At 52.2% G+C, this 19,878-nt stretch overlaps 2 protein-coding genes across 2 annotated transcripts in view; one reads left to right on the forward strand and one right to left on the reverse strand.

The window, feature by feature from the left end:
- LOC139603913 (zinc finger protein 3-like) overlaps nucleotides 1–19,878 on the forward strand; it is a 255,596-nt gene that overhangs the window by 176,862 nt on the left and 58,856 nt on the right. The gene's annotated exons all lie outside the window — the stretch shown is intronic.
- Nucleotides 6,194–7,836, reverse strand: LOC139603873 (zinc finger protein 418-like). Its single transcript, XM_071454877.1, has one exon. It carries the CDS (start codon nucleotides 7,740–7,742, stop codon nucleotides 6,414–6,416), a length of 1,329 nt encoding a protein of 442 aa, XP_071310978.1. The 5' UTR covers nucleotides 7,743–7,836; the 3' UTR covers nucleotides 6,194–6,413.

The following is a 19,878-nucleotide window of genomic DNA, read 5'->3' on the forward strand; positions in this document are numbered from 1 at the left end:
GTGGGCAAGTACCAAGAGACCAATACCTGTTGTTGCAGTATGTTGATGATATACTAATAGCTACAGAAGAAAAGCAACCAGTATAAAGGTAACCATTGAGATTTTAAATTCCCTGGGAATGGGAGGTTATAAAGTATCCAGAGGAAAGGCACAAATTGCCCAACAGACTGTGATCTACCTGGGATGTGAAATTTCACAAGGGCAATGAAAACTAGGCACTAACCGTATCCAAGCTATTTCTGCTATTCCAGAGCCCCAGAATCTACATGAGCTGCGAGTCTTCCTCGGGATGGCAGGATGGTGTCGCCTGTGGATCATGGACTATGGACTGATTGTGAAACCCCTGTGTGAAGCTCAGAAGATGCAGCCATTCACCTGGGGCAAGCCACAGAAAGAAGCCTTCCTAAAATTAAAGGAAGCACTGACAACTGCTCCAGCATTAGGGTTACCTAATCTGTCTAAAGATTTTCAGCTGTTTGTCCATGAAAGGCTGCGCCTAGCACTAGGAGTCCTGACCCAAGGTCTGGGAAGCTGGAAAAGGCCGCTGGGCTACTTTTCCAAACAACTTGACAGCATAAGTGCCGGGTGGCCTCCATGTCTGCGGGCAGTCGCAGCCACTGTGATGCTGATACAAGAAGCCAGGAAGCTCACGATGGGAAGGCACATAGATGTCAATGTACCACACATGGTAACCACTGTCTTAGAGCAGAAGGGGGCCATTGGCTATCCCCAAGCAGGATGATGAAATTCCAGGTAGTCCTGACTGAGCAGGGTGATGTCACATTAAAAACAACTAACCTTTTGAATCCAGCTTTGTTCCCAGGTACCACAACTGAAGAAGGCCCACTAGAGCATGACTGTGTGGAGGTAATAGAGTACACCTACTCAGCAAGAGAAGACCTGAAAGACGTCCCACTAGAGCAGCCAGAGTGGGAGCTGTTTACAGATGGGAGCAGCTTCGTGGAAAACGGAACCAGATACGCTGGATATGCGGTAACAACAGTCAGTACAGCAGTGGAGGCAAAGGCATTACCACCAAATACATCTGCCCAGAAGGCAGAACTGGTTGCTTTAACCAGGGCACTAGAATTAAGTGAAGGGAAAAAGGTAAATATCTGGACTGACTCAAAATGTGCTTTTGGAGTGGTGCATGTACACAGAGCACTGTGGAAAGAAAGCGGACTATTGTCCTTCTCTGGGTATGCACATTAAACATCAGGATGCAGTCCTGCAATTGATAAAATCAGTACAAAAACCTGAACAAGTGGCAATCATACACTGCAAAGCACAGCAATCAGGAAACTCCAAAATCTGTGAGGGAAATCGAAAGGCAGACTGGGCAGCCCGACAGGTTGCTCGAGAGGTGCAAACAACAATGGCATTGATACCTTTAAAGCTTAACGTATCCCAATTCAATTTGCCTCCAGAACCAAAATATTCAGTAGAAGATGAGAGACTGGCACGTTTGCTAAATGCACAAAAGAATTCAGAGGGATGGTATGTGACTGCACAAGGACAGATAGTGGTACCCCTTTGATAATGAGAGAAGTTCTACAAATTAAACATAACGAATGTCACTGGGGAGCAGAGGCATTGGTAAAATTGCTAAAGCAGAGTTTAATTTTGGTACGCATGTTAACAATGGCAAAATCAGTAATGTCAAAGTGTGATATCTGTTTTAAAAACAACCCAGTGCCTAGACGACAGGCACAGCTAGGAAGAATTCGGATAGGAATAGAGCCAGGAGACTATTGGCAGGTAGATTTGGTAGACTTGCCAAGAACTCGAGGATACAAATACCTGTTAGTGGGGGTTGACACATTCCCTGGGTGGCCAGAAGCCCTTCCCTGTCACACCAACCAAGCAAAGGAAACAGTAAAGTGGTTACTACAGGAGATTATTCCCAGGTTCGGGGTACCCCTAGGGTATCATCAGATAGGGGGCCCCATTTCATAGCTACAGTAGTAAGAGAGGTAAGTAGATTGCTGGGGATAACTTGGGACCTCCACACACCGTGGAGACCCCAGTCAAGTGGAGACCCCAGTCGAGTGGACAGGTAGAGAGGATGAATCAGACACTAAAGAGGCAAATCAGTAAAATATGCCAAGAAGCCAAATTGCAGTGGCCCCAGGCTTTGCCAATAGCACTGTTGAGGATTCGGATAAAGCCTAGGAGTGGGATGTCAGTCAGCCCTTATGAGATATTGCATGGGAAACCATATGAATCTCCTGAGCCTAACCCTAATGTGCATGTCACAGGAAAGCAGGAAGTGTATAATTATGTTCTGTCTCTCGGGAAAACTTTAGCTCGGCTCCGGAGCATCCTCGTGTGGAATAGACCGCTGACTCTCGAGAACCCAGTTCATAACATACATCCAGGAGACGAGGTTTACATCAAGAACTGGAACGAAGAACCACTGAAAGAAAAGTGGAGTGGGCCCCACCAGGTACTGCTGACCACCTTTACAGCAGCCAAAGTAGCCGGCGTGGACCCCTGGATTCACTATACCCGAGTGAAGAAAATCCATCCTGGATCACGGACTGTGTAAACTGTGGAACCAACAAGGCTGCAGATAAGATGTGTTTAATCACTTTGAGAATGCTATCAGTAATTGTGCTAACGTTATGGTCATTAATGTCTTTGGGATGTGGAATGCAAAAAGATCAAATAACCACTCTTCATTCTAGAATGAAGAGAGAGGTACAAACAGAAACACAGGGGATAAAGGTTTCTAATGAAGTTCAGGCTGAGAATTTAATGATTGGATTAGTCAAAGACTTTGCCAAAATGCAAAACACCTGTAGAATAACTGCCTGTCTGCCAATACCAAAGGGCAGCAGGAGATCCAGTAAATTGGGGAATCATAACATCAAAACTACCTGAAATACAAAAGAACAAAACAATTGCATGCAAACAGGTACCCGAATCAAGGCAAGTAGTCAAGGAAACTTGGGAGAAAATAGGAACATGGATGAGACCCATGGGCCAGAAAGACTGTATTCTAAGTGATGGCACACTAGGAACCCCTATGGGAGAATCAGGAGGCATCACACAATGGCAATGCTATTTGCCACACTATAAAAAGATTATAGAAAATGTTACAGAAACCACTCTGGTATGGAAGTGTGAGGCCAAGGATCAGAAAGATCAGACAGAGCCTTGGGACAGTGCGTGGTCTGTGAGTATCCTTCAAAGATTCCAATGTATGGCAAACACCCCTTGGTGCATTAAGTGGGAAGGCCCCGAGAATGAAACAGATCCAGCAGTAACAAACACTGCCACCAGTAGCAGAACGAGGGCAGACAAAGTAAGGTGGTGGGCATGTAATAAAACTTATGACTGCACTTCTGATGATGCAGAGATTAAGCAGATGCCACCCCTGGCAATAGCCCTACAAACTGGCTGTGCTTGCAGAGGGATCAAACATAAACAAGGCAGAGTGAATTATAAGGTAGTTGTAGGATGTACCAGGAGTACAGTCCGAGGTCCAGGACAATTCGTATGGGCAGCAAGCGATGGCACCTGGACAACACATCTGCCTGTAGAGGGGAAAGTAAAGGAAATTACTTTAGGCCTCCCAACCTCATGTCCAATTTGGAAAAAGTCCCCATTTAACAGAAAACATGAACTTGTGCAGATAAGAGCAAGACGAGAAGTTCTAGACAATGAAAATCCAGATGACACTTGGCAAGAACCCTCTAGTGGAGTGAAATTTGGGTGGGCCCGAGAGTCTTTGCTTGGTCTTACAGCAAACTATCAGAGTAGAAGATGCTGTACAAACTTACAGGTCAGGTAGATAGACTGGCAAGAGTCACCCGGGAAGGACTTAAAGAATTAAACATACAATTACAAGCCACCACAAAAATGACTTTACAAAATCGATTAGCCTTAGATTTGTTACTCCTGAAAGAGCATGGAGTATGTGGATTTTTAAAGGGACGGGTTGGTCATTGCTGCGTTCACATCCCAAATGTAACTGCAGATGTAGAATATGACATCAATCAGTTGAAACAAATAGAGCATGAAGCACAAGAAGAGCAAAAGGATTTGACTACGACCTGGCTAGGCAAAATCTTTAAAGGGCTAGGGTGGAATGTGAGTTCATGGATTAAATCTGTCATTGAGAGTGTGATAATCTTACTAATTGTATTCTTAGCAATTTGGTTAGTTCACAGCATTTTAAAGGGAGAGATACAGAAGAAAACATCCTGGAACCAGAAGATAATAAAGGCACTGACACGAGATCCACGCCCACCATCTTCTGGTTCTCCAGTGCGTGACAGCATCCACGACAACGTTTACATCAACCATGGACTTGAAGAACGTCAAGAATAAATTGAGAAATAAAGGACTGTATCAAGTGAAAACATTTACACCTATAGTGAAGTGAAAATGCTTTCAAAGGGGGGAGAATGATAGTGGGGCCCTGGAAAAATGTCAAAAATAGACTCTGAAAATGTTAGGCTTTGTGCTTGCCAGATCATGTGAAATCGCACCTGCATAAGCAGAACATGATAAATGATATAATTGTTAGATGTGATGATTGTTTAGTAATTAAATATAATTATTGTTTAATCATAAGAAGAGTCATGAGAAACTATATTAGAAGTTTGAGGGGGGCCACGAGGAGCCCATGCTTGGCTGAAATCTATGTATACAATAAAACAATATAAGTTTAATAATTAACATGAAAGTTATATAAGGATAGAATATAAAAACATGTTCATCCCGAACCCATGTCCGAGTCAGATTTAGGTTGGTACCCCTGACACCCAGAGCTCTTCAATAAAAGCACCTGCATATAATCATTCTGGTGATTATGTGTTTCTGAACGCTAATATACCCAGTAAACTGTTAAACCCTTCCCAGCTGCAGTGCATGAGGGTCTATGAATATGCACCAGGCTGATGTAAGGGGAAAGGTATTTCAGGGGATCCCCAAAGGTAACAGGGTGCTCCTGGCTGAGTGCCAAGATGCACCCGGCCGTAATAACCTTTGCTCCATGGTCCTGGTCTCCCATTGTTCTTTATTAAACTTTTTAGATTTTCACAGGAGAGTGAACGCATTTTTCACACTTTTGAATGGTTGAAGTTCTTTAATTTTTCACGGGAGGGAGTTTTGAAGAGCTGCAAGTGGCCAATCTGCCTGCAACAAGCACCATTCCACGGGCTCTTGTCACCTTTCCCGACACATCTGCTGCAGCTCATGGAGGGTAAAGCCCTGGAGGCTCCTTATGGGCGGTTATGGACGATTGCAGGCAGCGCCTCCATGCCCTGGATCAGCGGTGCCCCCTCCTGGGAACCCCCACGTGTTCCAGTTTCTGTGAAGCTGCCTGTGAAAAACACGTTCACTCTCCTGTGAAAATGTAAACAGGTTAATAAAGGACTTTAATAAAAGTTTAATGGGAGAGCAGGACCATGGAGCAAAGGTTATTACGGCCGGGTGCATCTTGGCACTCAGCCAGGAGCACCCTGTTACCTTCAGGGATCCCCTGAAATACCTTTCCCCTTACATCAGCCTGGGGCATATTCACAGACCCTCATGCACAGCAAACTTTTCCCCCAAACTAGTTTACGTTCCAAGAACTCGATGACTAAAGTACTTCAGATTAAAAATATCTAAAGAAACTAACAAGCAATCTAACACCTCTTAGTTAAACAATTCATATTACAAATACACTAAACACAAAACCAAACACCACTATAATTTCTCAGACATTTCAACCAAACAATTAAACTTTAATAACATCCTTAAGTACTCTTGAAAAATTAAAATTATTTTTAAAACATTAATTGTGTGTGGGTGGTTTTATTTTGATATTGATTTTTGGATTGTTTGGGTTAGATGATTTAAAAAATGGGATTTTTACAGGAATTGAATCAGCTGAGAAGGTGGCATTCTGCAAACAGAACTGACTGAAAATGAACGGGACAGAATCAGTAACTCTGAAAGTTCTATTTGCTATCAAATACATCCCACACACCCAGGCCCACACAATCCCCATCTCACTGCTCCAAATTGGGATCCCACTTCTCCCAATCCCCTTCCAACCCCATCTCACCCTGGTGGCTGTGGAATGGATTGAGTTTGGCATGGGATTGAGTTTTTTGAGGAGGGAACAAGGAATTTGAGGTAGGATTGAGCCTTTTTGGGTTAAAATTCAGTTATTTTCAGTGGAATTAGAGTGATTAAGGGGACAGATCCATCCCTCTTGGCTTCTGGAGTAGAGAGACATGGAGAAGAGAAAAAAATTAGGGTCAAACCAAAGGACAAGCAGCCAGGAGTGTTCCCAACATGGATCACAGGGAATGTGAGTGACCAGGGCTGTGCCCAAAGTGCCTCCTCCAGTGGGGGATGGAGCTGCAGCAGCGCACGAAGCTCTTCCTGCACTCGGGGCACTCGCAGGGCTTCCCTTACCGGTGCCTCCGTTGGTGTTGGGTCAAGTTAGAGCTGCAGGAGAAGCTCTTCCCACACTGGGGACACTCGTAGGGCCTCTCCCCTGTGTGGATGCGCCGGTGGGTGATGAGGGTGGAGTTGAGCTTGAATCCCTTCCCGCAGTCGGGGCATTGGAAGGGCCTCTCCTCTGTGTGAATCTGATAGTGTCGGAGGAGCCTGAAGCTGGTCTGAAAACTCTTCCTGCATTTATCACACTCGTAGGGCCTCTCCCCTGTGTGGATGCGCCGATGGGTGACGAGGGTGGAGTTGTTCTTGAATCCCTTCCCACAGTCGGGGCATTGGAAGGGCCTCTCCTCTGTGTGACTCTGATAGTGCCGGAGGAGCCTGAAGCTGGTCTGAAACCTCTTCCTGCATTTATCACACTCATAGGGCCTCTCCCCTGTGTGGATGCGCCGATGGGTGACGAGGTGGGAGTTGCGCTTGAATCCCTTCCCGCAGTCGGGGCATTGGAAGGGCCTCTCCTCTGTGTGAATCCGATAGTGCTGGAAGAGACTGGAGCTGGTCTGAAACCTCTTCCCACACTTGGAGCACTCATAGGGCCTCTCCCCAGTGTGGATGCGCCGGTGCCTGACGAGGGTGGAGTTGTGCTTGAATCCCTTCCCGCAGTCGGGGCATTGGAAGGGCCTCTCCTCTGTGTGACTCTGATAGTGCAGGAGGAGATTGGAGCTGGTCTGAAACCTCTTCCTGCATTTATCACACTCGTAGGGCCTCTCCCCTGTGTGGATGCGCCGGTGGGTGACGAGGGTGGAGTTGCGCTTGAATCCCTTCCCACAGTCGGCGCATTGGAAGGGCCTCTCCTCTGTGTGACTCTGATAGTGCTGGAAGAGACTGGAGCTGGTCTGAAACCTCTTCACACACTTGGAGCACTCATAGGGTCTCTCCCCTGTGTGGGTCCTCTGGTGGCTGATCAGGTTGAAGCTCCTCCTGAAGCTCTTCCCACACTCCCCACACTCATAGGGCCGTTCCCCAGTGTGGATCCTCTGGTGCCTGATCAGCTCGGAGTTCCACCTGAAGCTCTTCCCACACTCCACGCACGTGTGGGGCTTCTCCCCATCATGGAGCTGCTCATGGAGCACCAGCTCCGAGCTCTGGCTCCATCTCCGGCCGCCTTCCCGGCCCAGGCTGCCTCTTTCCCCCTCACATCCCCGCCATCTGCGTTTGCAGCCCCTCCTCGTGCGGCATCTCCGGGCCTTTTCCTCCCCGTTGGCTTCCTGCGCCGTGGAGCCGCTCAAAACGGCCTCTGCCACCAGGTTCTGCCGCGGGCATTTGTCCTCCCTGCTCTCCATGCTCAGCTCCTGCTCTGGGCGAGGAAGGACAAGGACAGCATGGGATTTGCCTCCGTGCCACAGGCAAGGGCAACGAGATCCCCCCAGGCCGTCTCTGGGGACGCACTGCCCCCTCTTGGCTCTCCCCATTTCGAGATGCCGGGGCTCTTTGGGCTCCGGGGCTCCCTTCTCCCCTCATTCTCTGCTCTGGGCTGCAGCGGTTCCAAGGAGTCCCCCCTGCCCCTCTCCAGGCTCTTGAGGCTCCCGCCAATGGCGGCGCTCCCCCCTCTCTGGCCTCCCCACTTTGGCCTCCTCGGGGACACAGGGCTCTGCTCCTCCAGGCTGCCTCTGCCGGCAGCCGCCACCGCCACCCCCCGATGTCCCTCTGAGGGGCCTTTTCCGCTCAGCCTGGGACTTCTTCATTCTCCAAACATCCCCCCAAAAACCCAACCCAGGGACCCCCCGGGATATCCGGGCCGGGCTCCCCCTCCCCGCTCACCGGAGCCATGGGGGGGGGGCGATGATCCCACAGGTGGGGGCTGCGAATTCAGGCAGGGATCGAGACAGCGTGGTTCCCTCAGCTCAGCCTGGATCCGCCCTTGTCCCTGCTCTTCCTCTTCCTCCCGCTCCTCCTCTTCCATCCCCCCTCCCCCTCCTCTGTCTTATCTCCACCCCCATCTCCTCTTCCATCCCGCCCCTTCCATTCCTTATCCCCCTCCTCCCCCCTTACCCGCGTCCTCCTCCCCCTCCATCCCTGCCCTTCCCTCCCTCCTCCTCCTCCCCCAGCAGCAGCCACACCCTCGGTGCCCCGTTCCCGCAGCCCTCGCAGCCCACGGCAGCAGCGGCCATGGAGCCGGGACAGGTCGGCATGGGCAGCGCGGGGCTCTCGGCTGCTCCCAGCCACTGCGGGCGGGGGGAACCCGGCCCGGGCCAAAGGAGAGGCAAACTGGGCAAACTGGGGGCAGATCACAAAGCTAAGGATGCAGCAGAAAATGGAGCTGAAAGAATTTTAATATTAACTCCAAACGAGGAAAAACTGGAAATTCCAAGTTTAGGGAAGCCGAGAAAAAAGAATTAAACAAGATAGGAAATGAACAAGATAAATCAGAGTAATAGAAACTTCTACATGGAAGACAATTACTTAATAAAATGTGCTTACTAGGAAAAGATTAGAAGACGTGCATCAGAAACCCCACTGGTGTACTCAAGCTTTGTGTGATCATTTTTTAAGGAATTTTGAGTGCACTGGGATTTTTGGTGTCGCAAAGCAAGTAACTGAAAGATGCTTAATTTGCCAAAGGATAAATAAAAAGGTGATGAGAAAAACAACATTAGGAGGTCATGAGTTAGCTCGTCGACCATTTCAAAATATCCAAGCAGAAGGTTAGATTTGTTAGGTTCTGGATTTATTTGGAAAAAAAACCATTTAATCTAGAAGAAAGAGAATATGCCATATGTTAGACAGGAGATTTTAGGAGAATAAAAATCTTTGAAGTATCAGAAACACCCGAGGAAAAAAACAAGAAAATAAAAAGGGGAAATGAAAGGGAGGGGAACAAGAGGAAAAGTCAGAAAGAGAGTGGGATCCTCTGCAGCTCTTGCCCCCTCCGTTGGCGGCCGAGGCGCCTGTCCCGGGTCCCGGCTCGCTGCCCGCCTCAGCTCCGCCTGCCCCGGTTTCCATCCCAGGTGCGGGCTCACTGCCCAGGGCAGCTCCACCTGCCCCGGCGCTGGCGGTGAATTTGTGTGCCCTGGCCCCACTGCCCGGCCCGCGGCCGCTCTGCCGGCCATGCTGGGCAAGATGGGGTTGCTCTGTCCTGCCGCGTGGGCCGAGGTCACCGCGCCGACCGCACCGAGGGCGGGTCCCAGCCATCCCATCCCCGGCTGCCCTGCCCGTGCCAGCTGCGCTGGGCACCGCCGCTGCTGCTGCCGGGGTCTCCCACCTGCCTTTTCTCTGCCGGGAGCTGCCGGATCAGCCGCCAGAAGCCATGTGGGGGCTGCCCACGCTCCGGCTCGGCCTCCGCGGGAAGATCCCCCTCTGGCGATTCCGGCAGCAGACCCTGCCCACACTCCGACCGAGCCTCGGCGGGATATCCTCCCCTGACCCCTCCTGCTCTGAGTTACGTCCCCTTGGTAACCACAGCTCCTGCTGTTCAGGGAAAACCCCTCTCTCTACAGGAAGCACCTTATCGAAACACTAGGAGCTCAGTTAAAAGGCAGCCCTCTCCAAATTCTTTCCCAAAACACGGGAGAAAGGCTACAGAAGGTAAAAAAGTGAAAGAGTTAGATGAAGGGATTGCTCTATTGCCGTGAAGAGAGGTTCCGATGGCAGGGATGCGCTGCCCCGCCCCGCGGGAGCCACCGGCGCCCCTGCCGGCCGTGCCCGGAACTGCACCCAAGGGGAAAGCGCCGCAGCCGAAAGGCCGGGACCGGCTCCGGGCTCTGTTTGTTGTCACTGCCGGAGCTGTTGATACACACTACTATTATTATATTATACACACTAGGAAAGAACCGTTATTCCTAATCCCATATCTTTGCCTGAGAGCCCCTTGATTTCACTATCCTAAAAATTAAGAGGGAGGGGGTTTGCATTCTCCATTCCAAGAGAGGCTTTTTCTGCCTTCCCAAGCAGACACCTGTCTTGTAAAGCAAGACAAGCACCCACAGGCACTGAGGGGGGCTGCAGGAGGGGCAGAAGAAGGCCCTGCAGCACTTGGGCACAAAGGCCCAGCAGGTGAATGCAAGAAGGGAGCAGCAAAAGGCCAAGCTGAAGGCAAAGGCCAGGGCAGAGCTCCTACAGCCCCTGAGGGATCAGCCCCAGGGCCCAAGGGGGCCCCAGCACCCAGGGCACGGCTCGGCCACAAGCACCCGGCAGAGGCATTGCCCTCCTCGGCAGGGCACAGCCCACCCAAACAGCCCCTGGCAAGGAATCAGGGCTCCAGCTGCAGGGCACAAGGACACTGCAAGCAGAGACAGCAGCACCCTCAGGACCAGCAAGTCCAGCCCGTGATGGACATGGATTGGCAGGGCTGTCACAGCTCCCATCACACCAGGGAGCCTCCACACTGGAGCCCTTGAGAACATTCAGGTGGGTCTGCATTGAGAGGAGGCATTTCCTGATGGACACAGGGGCCTCTCAATCTGCTCTGAATCTTAGACCTAAAGGGGAAAATAGTACAGGAATATTTTAATTTTTAAGGGAATGAGTGGGAAAGATGAGCAGGTATGATTTGTTCAACCACTATTAGAAGCTGTGGGGGATAGGTTTGAAATAAATGAATTTCTTTTTCTTCCTCCTGTGATTGTAATTAACTAGGAAGGAGTTTGAGAGCTGGATTTTAATACTGTAAAAAGGGATACAGAGGCTAGTTCTGTTGTACCTCTGTGTCAAAAGTCTGACAAGGCCTATGCTGAAGTGAACCCAGAAGTGTGGGCAGCCCCAGGGAAATACAGAAAATTAGATATGGAGCCTCTACAAATTAAAGCAACCAGGATAGGCAATACCCTGTTCCAAGAGAGGGAAGGAAGGGCTCACAGCCTGGTATTGAGTCCCTGTTAAAGGCAGGGCTTTTGGAGCCAAGGATGTCTCCCTACAACACTCCTATCTTGCCAGTCAACAAACTGGATGGATGGACACAAGGAGGAAACACAGAATTTTCAAGTGTTAAAATTAAGATTAACTGAGGCGAGTGGCCTGGGCCTTCCAGACAGGGAAAAAGAATTTGAATTATAGGTGGACGTTAAACAGGGTCTTGCCAAAGGAATTCTCGTGCTAAAATGTTTAACCCAGTGGCCAGAGAGCAGCCTCATTGTCTGCAGAATTGTGCAGCCACAGCTTCCGTGGGAGCAGAGGCCTGAAAACTGATGACAACAGAAGGATCTCCTAGAGTTCAAGTCTGGCATCAAGTTAAAGCTTTGACAACCAAAAGAGCCTCTAAATGGATGAGCAGGGCTCGGTGATTACAGTATGAAACTTGTTCAATGGCACAGGAGGATTCAGAACTGAGGACAGGGCAAGGGTTTAACCCAGCTCCTGTTTGAACAGCCTGGAGAGGGGCTGGCAAGGAACCCAGGACTGCACTCAAGGGACAGAGCTCCCGAGCCAGGCTGGGAGAGATTGATGGGACATTCCCTGGCCTGAGGGAGACAATGTGTTTGTGGATGGCTCTGCAAGGGCAGCAGAAGGGAAAAGAGCTACAAGACAGGCTGTTATTAAGGAGGGGGAATCAGACAAAGCGCAGGTCACCGCCCCATGCTCAGCTCAACCCGCGGAGCTGTGGGTGCTTGTAAGAGCCTGGCACTGAAATGCCCTGAGCAGGAAGGCTTCAAAATCTTCTGCTGACACCATGGCACCTAACAGGGGGGCAAAAGCAATTCTGACTGCTTCAGCAAGCACTGGATCACTTATTAACCTATTGCTAAAACAAATAATTCAAAGATAATGGATTGTGGAAGCAATAGATTCAGATGGGGAACTCATTTTACAGGAAAGACCCTTCAGGGGGTTATGGCAGCTTTAGGAATACAATGGGACCTCCATAACCCCTGGCAAGCCCAGAGCTGGGGTTGGGTAGAAAGAATGAATGGGGAAATAAAGAAACACCTTTGGAAGCCGGAGATGGAAACCAAGATGCCATGGGTACAGCTTTTGCCATTGGCCTTGGCAAGAAAAAGAGCCAGACCCAAGGCAGATATTCAATTATCTCCCTTGGAATTCATGTCTGGAATTCCTTACCTGGGCAATTCTCCACCTAGTGCAGGGTGGAAATAAGGGATGTAAATTTAAGGCAGGCTGTAGCCAGAATCCTGTCTCCTGTGGAATCTCTCCCCCAGGAAGCTGGGCTGGCACAGAGCCTGCCCTGGGACTTTGCTGTTGCCAACACCCAGCCAGGCCATCGGCTCCTGCCTAAGGAGTGCAAAGCAGCACCACTGGTGGCCAAGGGGCCCACGCCAAGTGTCCCTGAGGCCAGAAACAGCCGCCAGCACAGCTGAGCACGGGGGGACCCCTCAGCCTGGCCTCAGGGGCTCTGAAGCCCCGGAGATTTGCACTTCCCGCCTGCAGCAGGACCATGGGAGCCCCACTGAGCCTGCCCTGAAGGCAACGCAGCAGCAGCCAGGGCTCCACAGCGGGCCAAGCCCCTGGGCCTGCCCACAGATCCTCTGCTCAAACCCTCGGGAATCCTGGCCACCCTCCCCTGGCACCTCCAGCCACTGCGGCCAAGCCTCGCTGCCGCTGCTGCAGCTCCAGCGCTGGCTGGGCCTGCACTGCCACAGCTGCTGGGGAGCACCGCGGCACAATTCCACCCTGGGGCTCACTCACACCCACACTCTGGGCTGCCTGCGACTGCACTGCTGCAAAATGTACCCATCCTGGTTCTTTTAAATCTTATTTCTCTGCTCAGAAAGGTTTCTCTACTCAAAGGTTTGCCTTTGGGAAAGAAATTTTAAAGGTTTTATTTAAGGGGTTCCCAGTCTGTTCGGATGTTAAACTCATCTCCACCACTCAATGGAGACGAGTTTAACATCCGAACAGACTGGGAATAGCCCAAAAGACACCCACAGAGATAACGACCAGCAACAAAACATCAACGCCCCGCAGCAAACAGCAACCAACAGCTACCCCAGACACTGCCCCCGGCACAGCTGGAGACACCTGGTCTGGAAAAGGCTGAGAAGGAAATCCAGGAGTGTGGGCGGAATTCACAGCAGAGGGGAAGAAATCCGAGTCTAATAGGAAACCAAACACTAAAAACTTACACGACTTGGAAGCAATGAATATTAAAGCAGTGGATTTAGATTGGTTCAGACCACGTAAAGTTTAGGAGAAATCGGGTAAAACTGACATGTCATGGAATGATTTTTTTCTGCACAGCTGGGCTATGTGTGGATGAAATTATTTCTGTTGCCCATCCTGGCCAGAACCAAGCAATGCCTTGACTTTCTCACACTAAAGAGATTCTTGGAGAGTTTTTGTTTTCCCTACAGTTTCAGTGATAAGATTACAACATGAGAAACATTTTTTATAATAGTCCTACTTTATATTGTCAGGTAGGTTTGGGACAGAAGGGTGAGAATCAATTTTTGGTCTGGGTTTTTCCATGTTCGCCTTTATGTTGCATTTTGCAAAATTGAAGAGCTTTAACCGTGATACTTTTAACCCCTTAATAGTTAATACTTTTTTTAAAAAAAGCAGATTCCGGGGGCCACATGTGACTCACCAGATGGCAGCCCTGGAAGAGAAGCTTTGGTTCTAGTCAGCCAGGAGAGGAGCTTTAGGAATGCAAATGAACCCTGCTGGGCAAAGCCTGGCCAATGTACCTGAGTCTCTTGCCTGGGGCAGGAATTGGGCTGGTTCCCCCTGCCCCTCACCCCGAGCTCTGCCTGCTTGCCCTGATGGAATTTGCACAGCTCAAGGCAGAGCCCGGGGTGAGGATATCTGACCCTGCAACAGAAACGGGTGAAGCTGCAAAGGGAAACAGCAAATGGAGAATGTTGGGAAAACTTCACTATAAATAAATGGGGGGAATCATCCCTCTGCCCACTCCAACGTGTGCTGTCACTGTCTATGTTATATAGGGTGGATTAGAGCACTGAGATGTTCTTGCTCCCACAAGTTCCGGGAAATCAGTTGGGAATCCAAGTATTTGATGATTTAATTAGAGAAAAATGGTCAATTGATGCAGCCCTGGATGGAGAGAGCGGCCAAAGATGGGGAGAAGATGAACGGCCAGCAGAACAAATCCTACAACACCATGGACCAGCCCCTGGGAACCCAAACCAATTCATATCAGGAGCCACAGAACCCATTTCTCATTTCAATGGCACCATTAGATTACAAGCTGTCCTCGGAATAACCAACCAGACAGCTCCAGCTCCTGACCTTCCTGCTGAGCAATCCACTGAAATGAGGAACACAACATTTCACCATGGGATGGGATCAGATCATCTGTTAGCAGAGAAAAGAGGAGTTTGTGGAAAATCAAATGACTCAAACTGGTCTTGGCAAATAGAGACAAAGCAAAAGTGGTGAAACAGATAACAAAGGAAACAAAAAAGCAGCTCATGTACCAGTCCAAACGTGGAAAGGATGGGAATGGGACATGGTTTTGTGGTTCCCTGGCAGACCATGGGTTAAACGAATGCTGCTTCTGCTCTGATGTGCTGCAGCACCTCTCACCTTTTTACCACGCTCCGCACCTTGAGAGTGCAGCTCATTCAGCAGCTGAGCGAGGGGCCAGGGACTTGTAGATAAGGAAGTAATGGGCGAAACCACCAGCTTCAATAAATGTTATTAATTAACACGGACTGCTGCTCACAGAAAGTCCCGCTAAATTCCTGAACGTGGAGAACAAAACAGACTTAACAGAGCCGTGAATATCGGCTGTTCTACAAAAGTGGGGGTGCACATTAACGAGGACGTGCAGTTGGCAGATCGGGAGGTCTGAACCTTCCAAGTACCTCAGCCAGTGGGCAAAGGGAGAGGGAGATGAGCCGGGAAAATGAGGATAAAAAGGAGGCTGCGAACTACAACAATGGCAGCGAGCGCACGGCAAATGCGCCACGGCCTCTCCCTCTGCTCAGCAATAAAGTCACTTGTACAGGACTCCTCTGTCTCCTCGGGGCACAGAAACCTCCGGCCACGTGAATTTCCCCGCACAGCCCCGGGCACGGGGCAGCCGCCCCTGTGCCAGCCACAGGAACCGGGCCGAGCCAGCGCTGCTCCGGCAGCGGCTCCTGCCGAGGCAGCGGCCGCAAGGAGACCGCGGGCAGCCGCTCCCGCAGCGCCCTCACGGCAGCGGCACCACGGGCCGGACACGGCACAAGGAACCCGCCTGAGCCCCCTGCCGCCCCCGAGGCCCGCAGCGAGCCCCGAGCCCCCGCACAACCCAGCGCGGCTCCCACCTGCGCTGCGGCCGCCTCCCAGCTCCGCCGCCGCCTCACCGGTGGCTCCCGGTCACTCCCAGTATGGTCCAAATCTCTCCCGGTAGGATCCCAGTTGCCCCCGACACGGTCCCAGCGGCTCCCAGTCATGCCCCGTATGGTTCCTTTCACTCTCAGTCCCTCTCAGTAAGAGCCCAGTGTGGCCCCAGGCACTTCCAGGATGAGCCCGGTCACACCTTACCCGATGCCATTTGCCCCCGCTGTGGTCCCAGTTGCTGCCAGTATAAGTCCAGTCACCTCCAGTTTGATCCCAGTTACTCCCAGACACTCCCAGTACTATGCCAGTCACTCCAAGTGTCACCCCATCAGTCCCAGTATGATCCCAGTATGACCCCAGCATGGGGCAGCTGCTCCCAGTATGATCCCAGTTGCTCCCTGCATTATTCCAGTTTCTCTTCTTCACCCCTACTACAGATCTGATCACTCCCAGTATGATTCCAGTCAGTCCCAGGATGATCCAAACCATTCCCAGTCCCTCCCAGTCCAATCTCAATTGTCCCCTGCATGTTCCCAGTAGCCCTCAGTGTGGTCCCAGTATATCCCAGTGTGATCTCTGCTGCCTCAGTTCTGCTCCCAGTGGGTTCTTTTCCCAGTCTGTCCCAGTCCATTCCAGTCTGTCCCAGTCTCTCTCCAGCAGCTGCTGCCCACCCCCCCCTCCCAACCCCATTCCCGGCACTGGGACCCCCCCTGCACCCCCTTATCCTGCACCAACACCCCCCTGCACCCCCTTTCCCGGGTATCCTCCTCTCCCAGCCCCTGGATCCCCCATTTCCGTGAGCCCAGGGAGTCCCGGGCCCCCATTCCCGGCCAGCCCGGGGCACCTCAGCCCCAGCCTCCCTTTGCTGGGAAACCCGGCCTGGGCACGGGGCTCTGCGGCCGCTCTGGGATTTATGATCCCCCAAAGGAAAGGGAGAGAACAGCAGAGAGAGAGCGAGAGAGAGAAGGAGATTGGGAATCAGGGATCGGGTCCCAGCACCCAGCCCTGCTCCGCCGGGGGTGGGACCCGCACCCGCAGCAAAAATTGGCTCCGCTGCTCCCGCTGCTTGCCCGGCTTTGGGCCGAGCCCAGCGGGGTCCGGGCAGAGTTTGAGCGCAGGGCCGGGAGTTCAGCAGAGCCCGGCCCGGGGGTCCTGCAGGGCGCGGCCCTGGAGGGTCCCAGACGGATCCCCGAGGGATCCAGAGGGGTGCCAGGAGGGGATCCAGGTGAATTCCCTGGAATTCGCCCTTTCCCCCTCCCCCCGCGCTCCCTCGGGCACTTTCGCTTTCGCGTCTCTGCAGCCGCGATCGGGGACGGCTGCGATGGCCCCAGCGCTGGGGCTGGGGGTGCTCCGGGGGCTCCTGGGGCTCCTGGGGGACCCGGGGGCCGCGACCAAAGGTGAGTGGGACCCCCCGAAACCGGGACCCCCCTGAACCGCAATTCCCGGGAACCGGGACCCCCTTGATCTTCCATTCCCGGGCAGGAGAACCCTCCTGAACCCCCATTTTGGGTCATGCCACCCCCCCTCACTCCACTTCCCCAGCACCGGGACCCCCCTGTACCCCCTCATCTGGCACCGAGATCCCCTGAACCCCCATTTCTGTTCACCGGGACCCCCCTGAACCGCAATTCCTGGGCACCGGGAACTCCCTAAACCTCCATTCCCGGGTACCGGGACTCCCCTGAACCCCCATTTTCGGTCCTGTGACCCCCTCAGCACCCTTTTTCAGCTCCGGGACCGCCCTGAACCCCCATTCCTGAGCACGCGGACCCCCTTGAGCGCCCATTTCTGGGCACAGGGACCCCCCTGTACCCCCTTGCCCAGCATTGGCACCGCCCTGTACCCCCTCATGTGGCCCCAGGACCCCCCTGAATCCCCATTTCTGGTCACCGACGCCCCCGGAACCGCAATTCCCGGCCACCGGGACCCCCTTGAATCCCGAATTCCTGGAAGGAAACTCCCCCCGAACCCGCATTCCCCGGCACGGGAACCCCCTGATCCCCAATTTTTGGGCACTGGGACCCCCCTGCCCCCCCTAATCCGGGCCTAGGATCCCTCCGCACCCCCGTCAGTGCTCTGGGACGCCCTGCACGCCCATTCCCGGCCACCTCGTCCTTCCCAGACCCCAGACCCGCCCTTTTCCTCGGCTTTTGGACCCCCAGATCTCCCAAATTTCGGCGTCCCCCCAGTTCTTCATTCCCGGCGCTTCCTGGAAGGGGTTCCAGGGGATCCCGGAGGGTCCCCTGGGGTTCCAGGGGGTCAAGAGACCCCCCTTGAACGTTCATTTTGGGGCACTGGGACCCCCCCTGTCCCCCCTTCCTCAGCCCCGATAATCCCTGCACCCCCTTATCTGCAGCCTGGAACCCCCTGAGCCCCCATTCCCGGGCAGGGAAACCGCCCTGAACCCCAATTTCTGGGCACCGGGATCCACTACATCCCCTTATCCGGCACCGGGACCCCCTGAACCTCAATTTTCAGGCACCAGGACCCCTTGAACCCCGGAACTCGGGAATGGAACCCCCCGGAACCCCATTCCTGGGCACCGGGACCCCAGTGCATCCCGTTATCTGGCCCTGGGACCCCCTGCACCCCCTTTCCCAGCACCAGATCCCAGCCAGGCCATTATCTGGCACCGGCACCCCTGAACCCCCATTCCTGGGCACCGGGACCCCACTGCATCCCCTTATACAGCACCAGGACCCCCTGAACCCCCATTCCACTGCACCAGGACCGCCGTGCACCCCCATATCTGAGACTGGAACCCTCCCAAACCCTCCGTTCTCAGGCACAGGGACCTCCCCCTGCACCCCCTTATCCAGCACGGGGACCCTCCTGCACCCCCTCATGCAGCACCAATGCCCCCCCGCACCCCCTTTCCCGGCCCTCCCCCTCTCAGACACCCCAGCCCCCGCTTTTCCTTGACCCCAGCACCCCCTGGACCCCCACTCCTGCCTTCCACAGCCCCCACCCACCACCTTCCTCAACACCGGGGCCCGTGCACCCCCTTTCCTGGGCACAGGGACCCCCTGGACACCCCATTGTTATAAAATTGACTCAAAATGAGTAATTTCCAATCAAAGAATTTATTAATTATTGAAGCAGTTATACTACGTAAGCAAAGGCTCAGTGCTGGGCGACAGGGGAGTCTCCGCTCCACCTACTGCCGCACCAACTAGTTTCTGATTCAGTCCTTTTATCCTCTCCATCCTTCAGGAGTCCATGTTATCTCGGAGTTCTCTGCGCCTGCGCTGGTTGTTGCTAGGGGGTCATCCTTCTGTCTCCTGGTGGTCGGTGATAAAGGCTGCGGAGTCTTCCTCAGCCGCGTCTTCTTCACCCTATGTCCTTATTTGGTGACTTCTCTGTGGAAAATTACCAAAATCTTATGATTAACGCAATATGTGCCCTATCAAGCTTAAGCAAGCAAATGTCCTGCCTTGCAAACTGTGCCCTATCAAGCTTAAGCAAGCAAATATCCTGCCTTGCAGACTGTTTATCTGCCCCTGCCCCTTCCCCAGCTTTTCCCTGGTCGTTATCTCTATGAGTTATCTGCGTGTACCATTTGTCAGCGGGAAAGGTTTCCCTGCTGGGTGTTTATCTGCCCCTGCCCTTTCCCCAGCCTTTCCCTGGTCGTTATTTCTGTGAGTTATCTGTTTGTACCATTTGCTGGGTGGGACTATGTGTGGGCTCCTGCAACCCCTTCCCTGGTATCCTTGTGGCTCATATCTCATGAAGTAGTACAGAAATAGTAGACAACTCTTGTAACACACTGGTCTCTTTTTTGTGACGAACAAAATGTAGTCCCTCATCTCAATCCCCCCTTTGTTTTGATACTCAATTTTGTTCGTCAAAACGCTCTAATTCCCTTTTGCTGAGCTCCAGAGATTCTTCTGGATCATCCATCTTCAAGGTTCCGTATTTTGCTCGTGTGAGCATAAGGTGAGCAGCTTCTAATCTGCCTTTTACAATGCTAATCAATTTATTAAAAATACAAGGGCCAAACGTGAGTCCCAATAGTAAGAGAAGTAGTGGACCCGCTATCGTTGATAATAAAGTTGTAAGCCAAGGAGAATAGTTAAACCAAGATTCATACCAGCTTTGGTGTTTTTCCCTTTCTCTTTGTCTTCTTTCTAGCCCCTCCCGTAGTTTTGCCATTGAGTCCCGTATAATTCCGCTCTTGTTTACATATGTGCAGCATTCTTCTCTTAAAGCAGCACATAGTCCTCCTTGTTGCAGGAATAATAG

This window comes from Agelaius tricolor, unplaced genomic scaffold, assembly GCF_023055355.1.
Source record: "Agelaius tricolor isolate 1412-34295 unplaced genomic scaffold, bAgeTri1.0.p SCAF_42, whole genome shotgun sequence".
Taxonomy (NCBI): domain Eukaryota; kingdom Metazoa; phylum Chordata; class Aves; order Passeriformes; family Icteridae; genus Agelaius; species Agelaius tricolor.

Excerpts from the sequence above, each read along its gene's own strand:
- LOC139603873 (XM_071454877.1), bottom strand. The coding sequence starts at position 7,742 with ATGGAGAGCAGGGAGGACAAATGCCCGCGGCAGAACCTGGTGGCAGAG.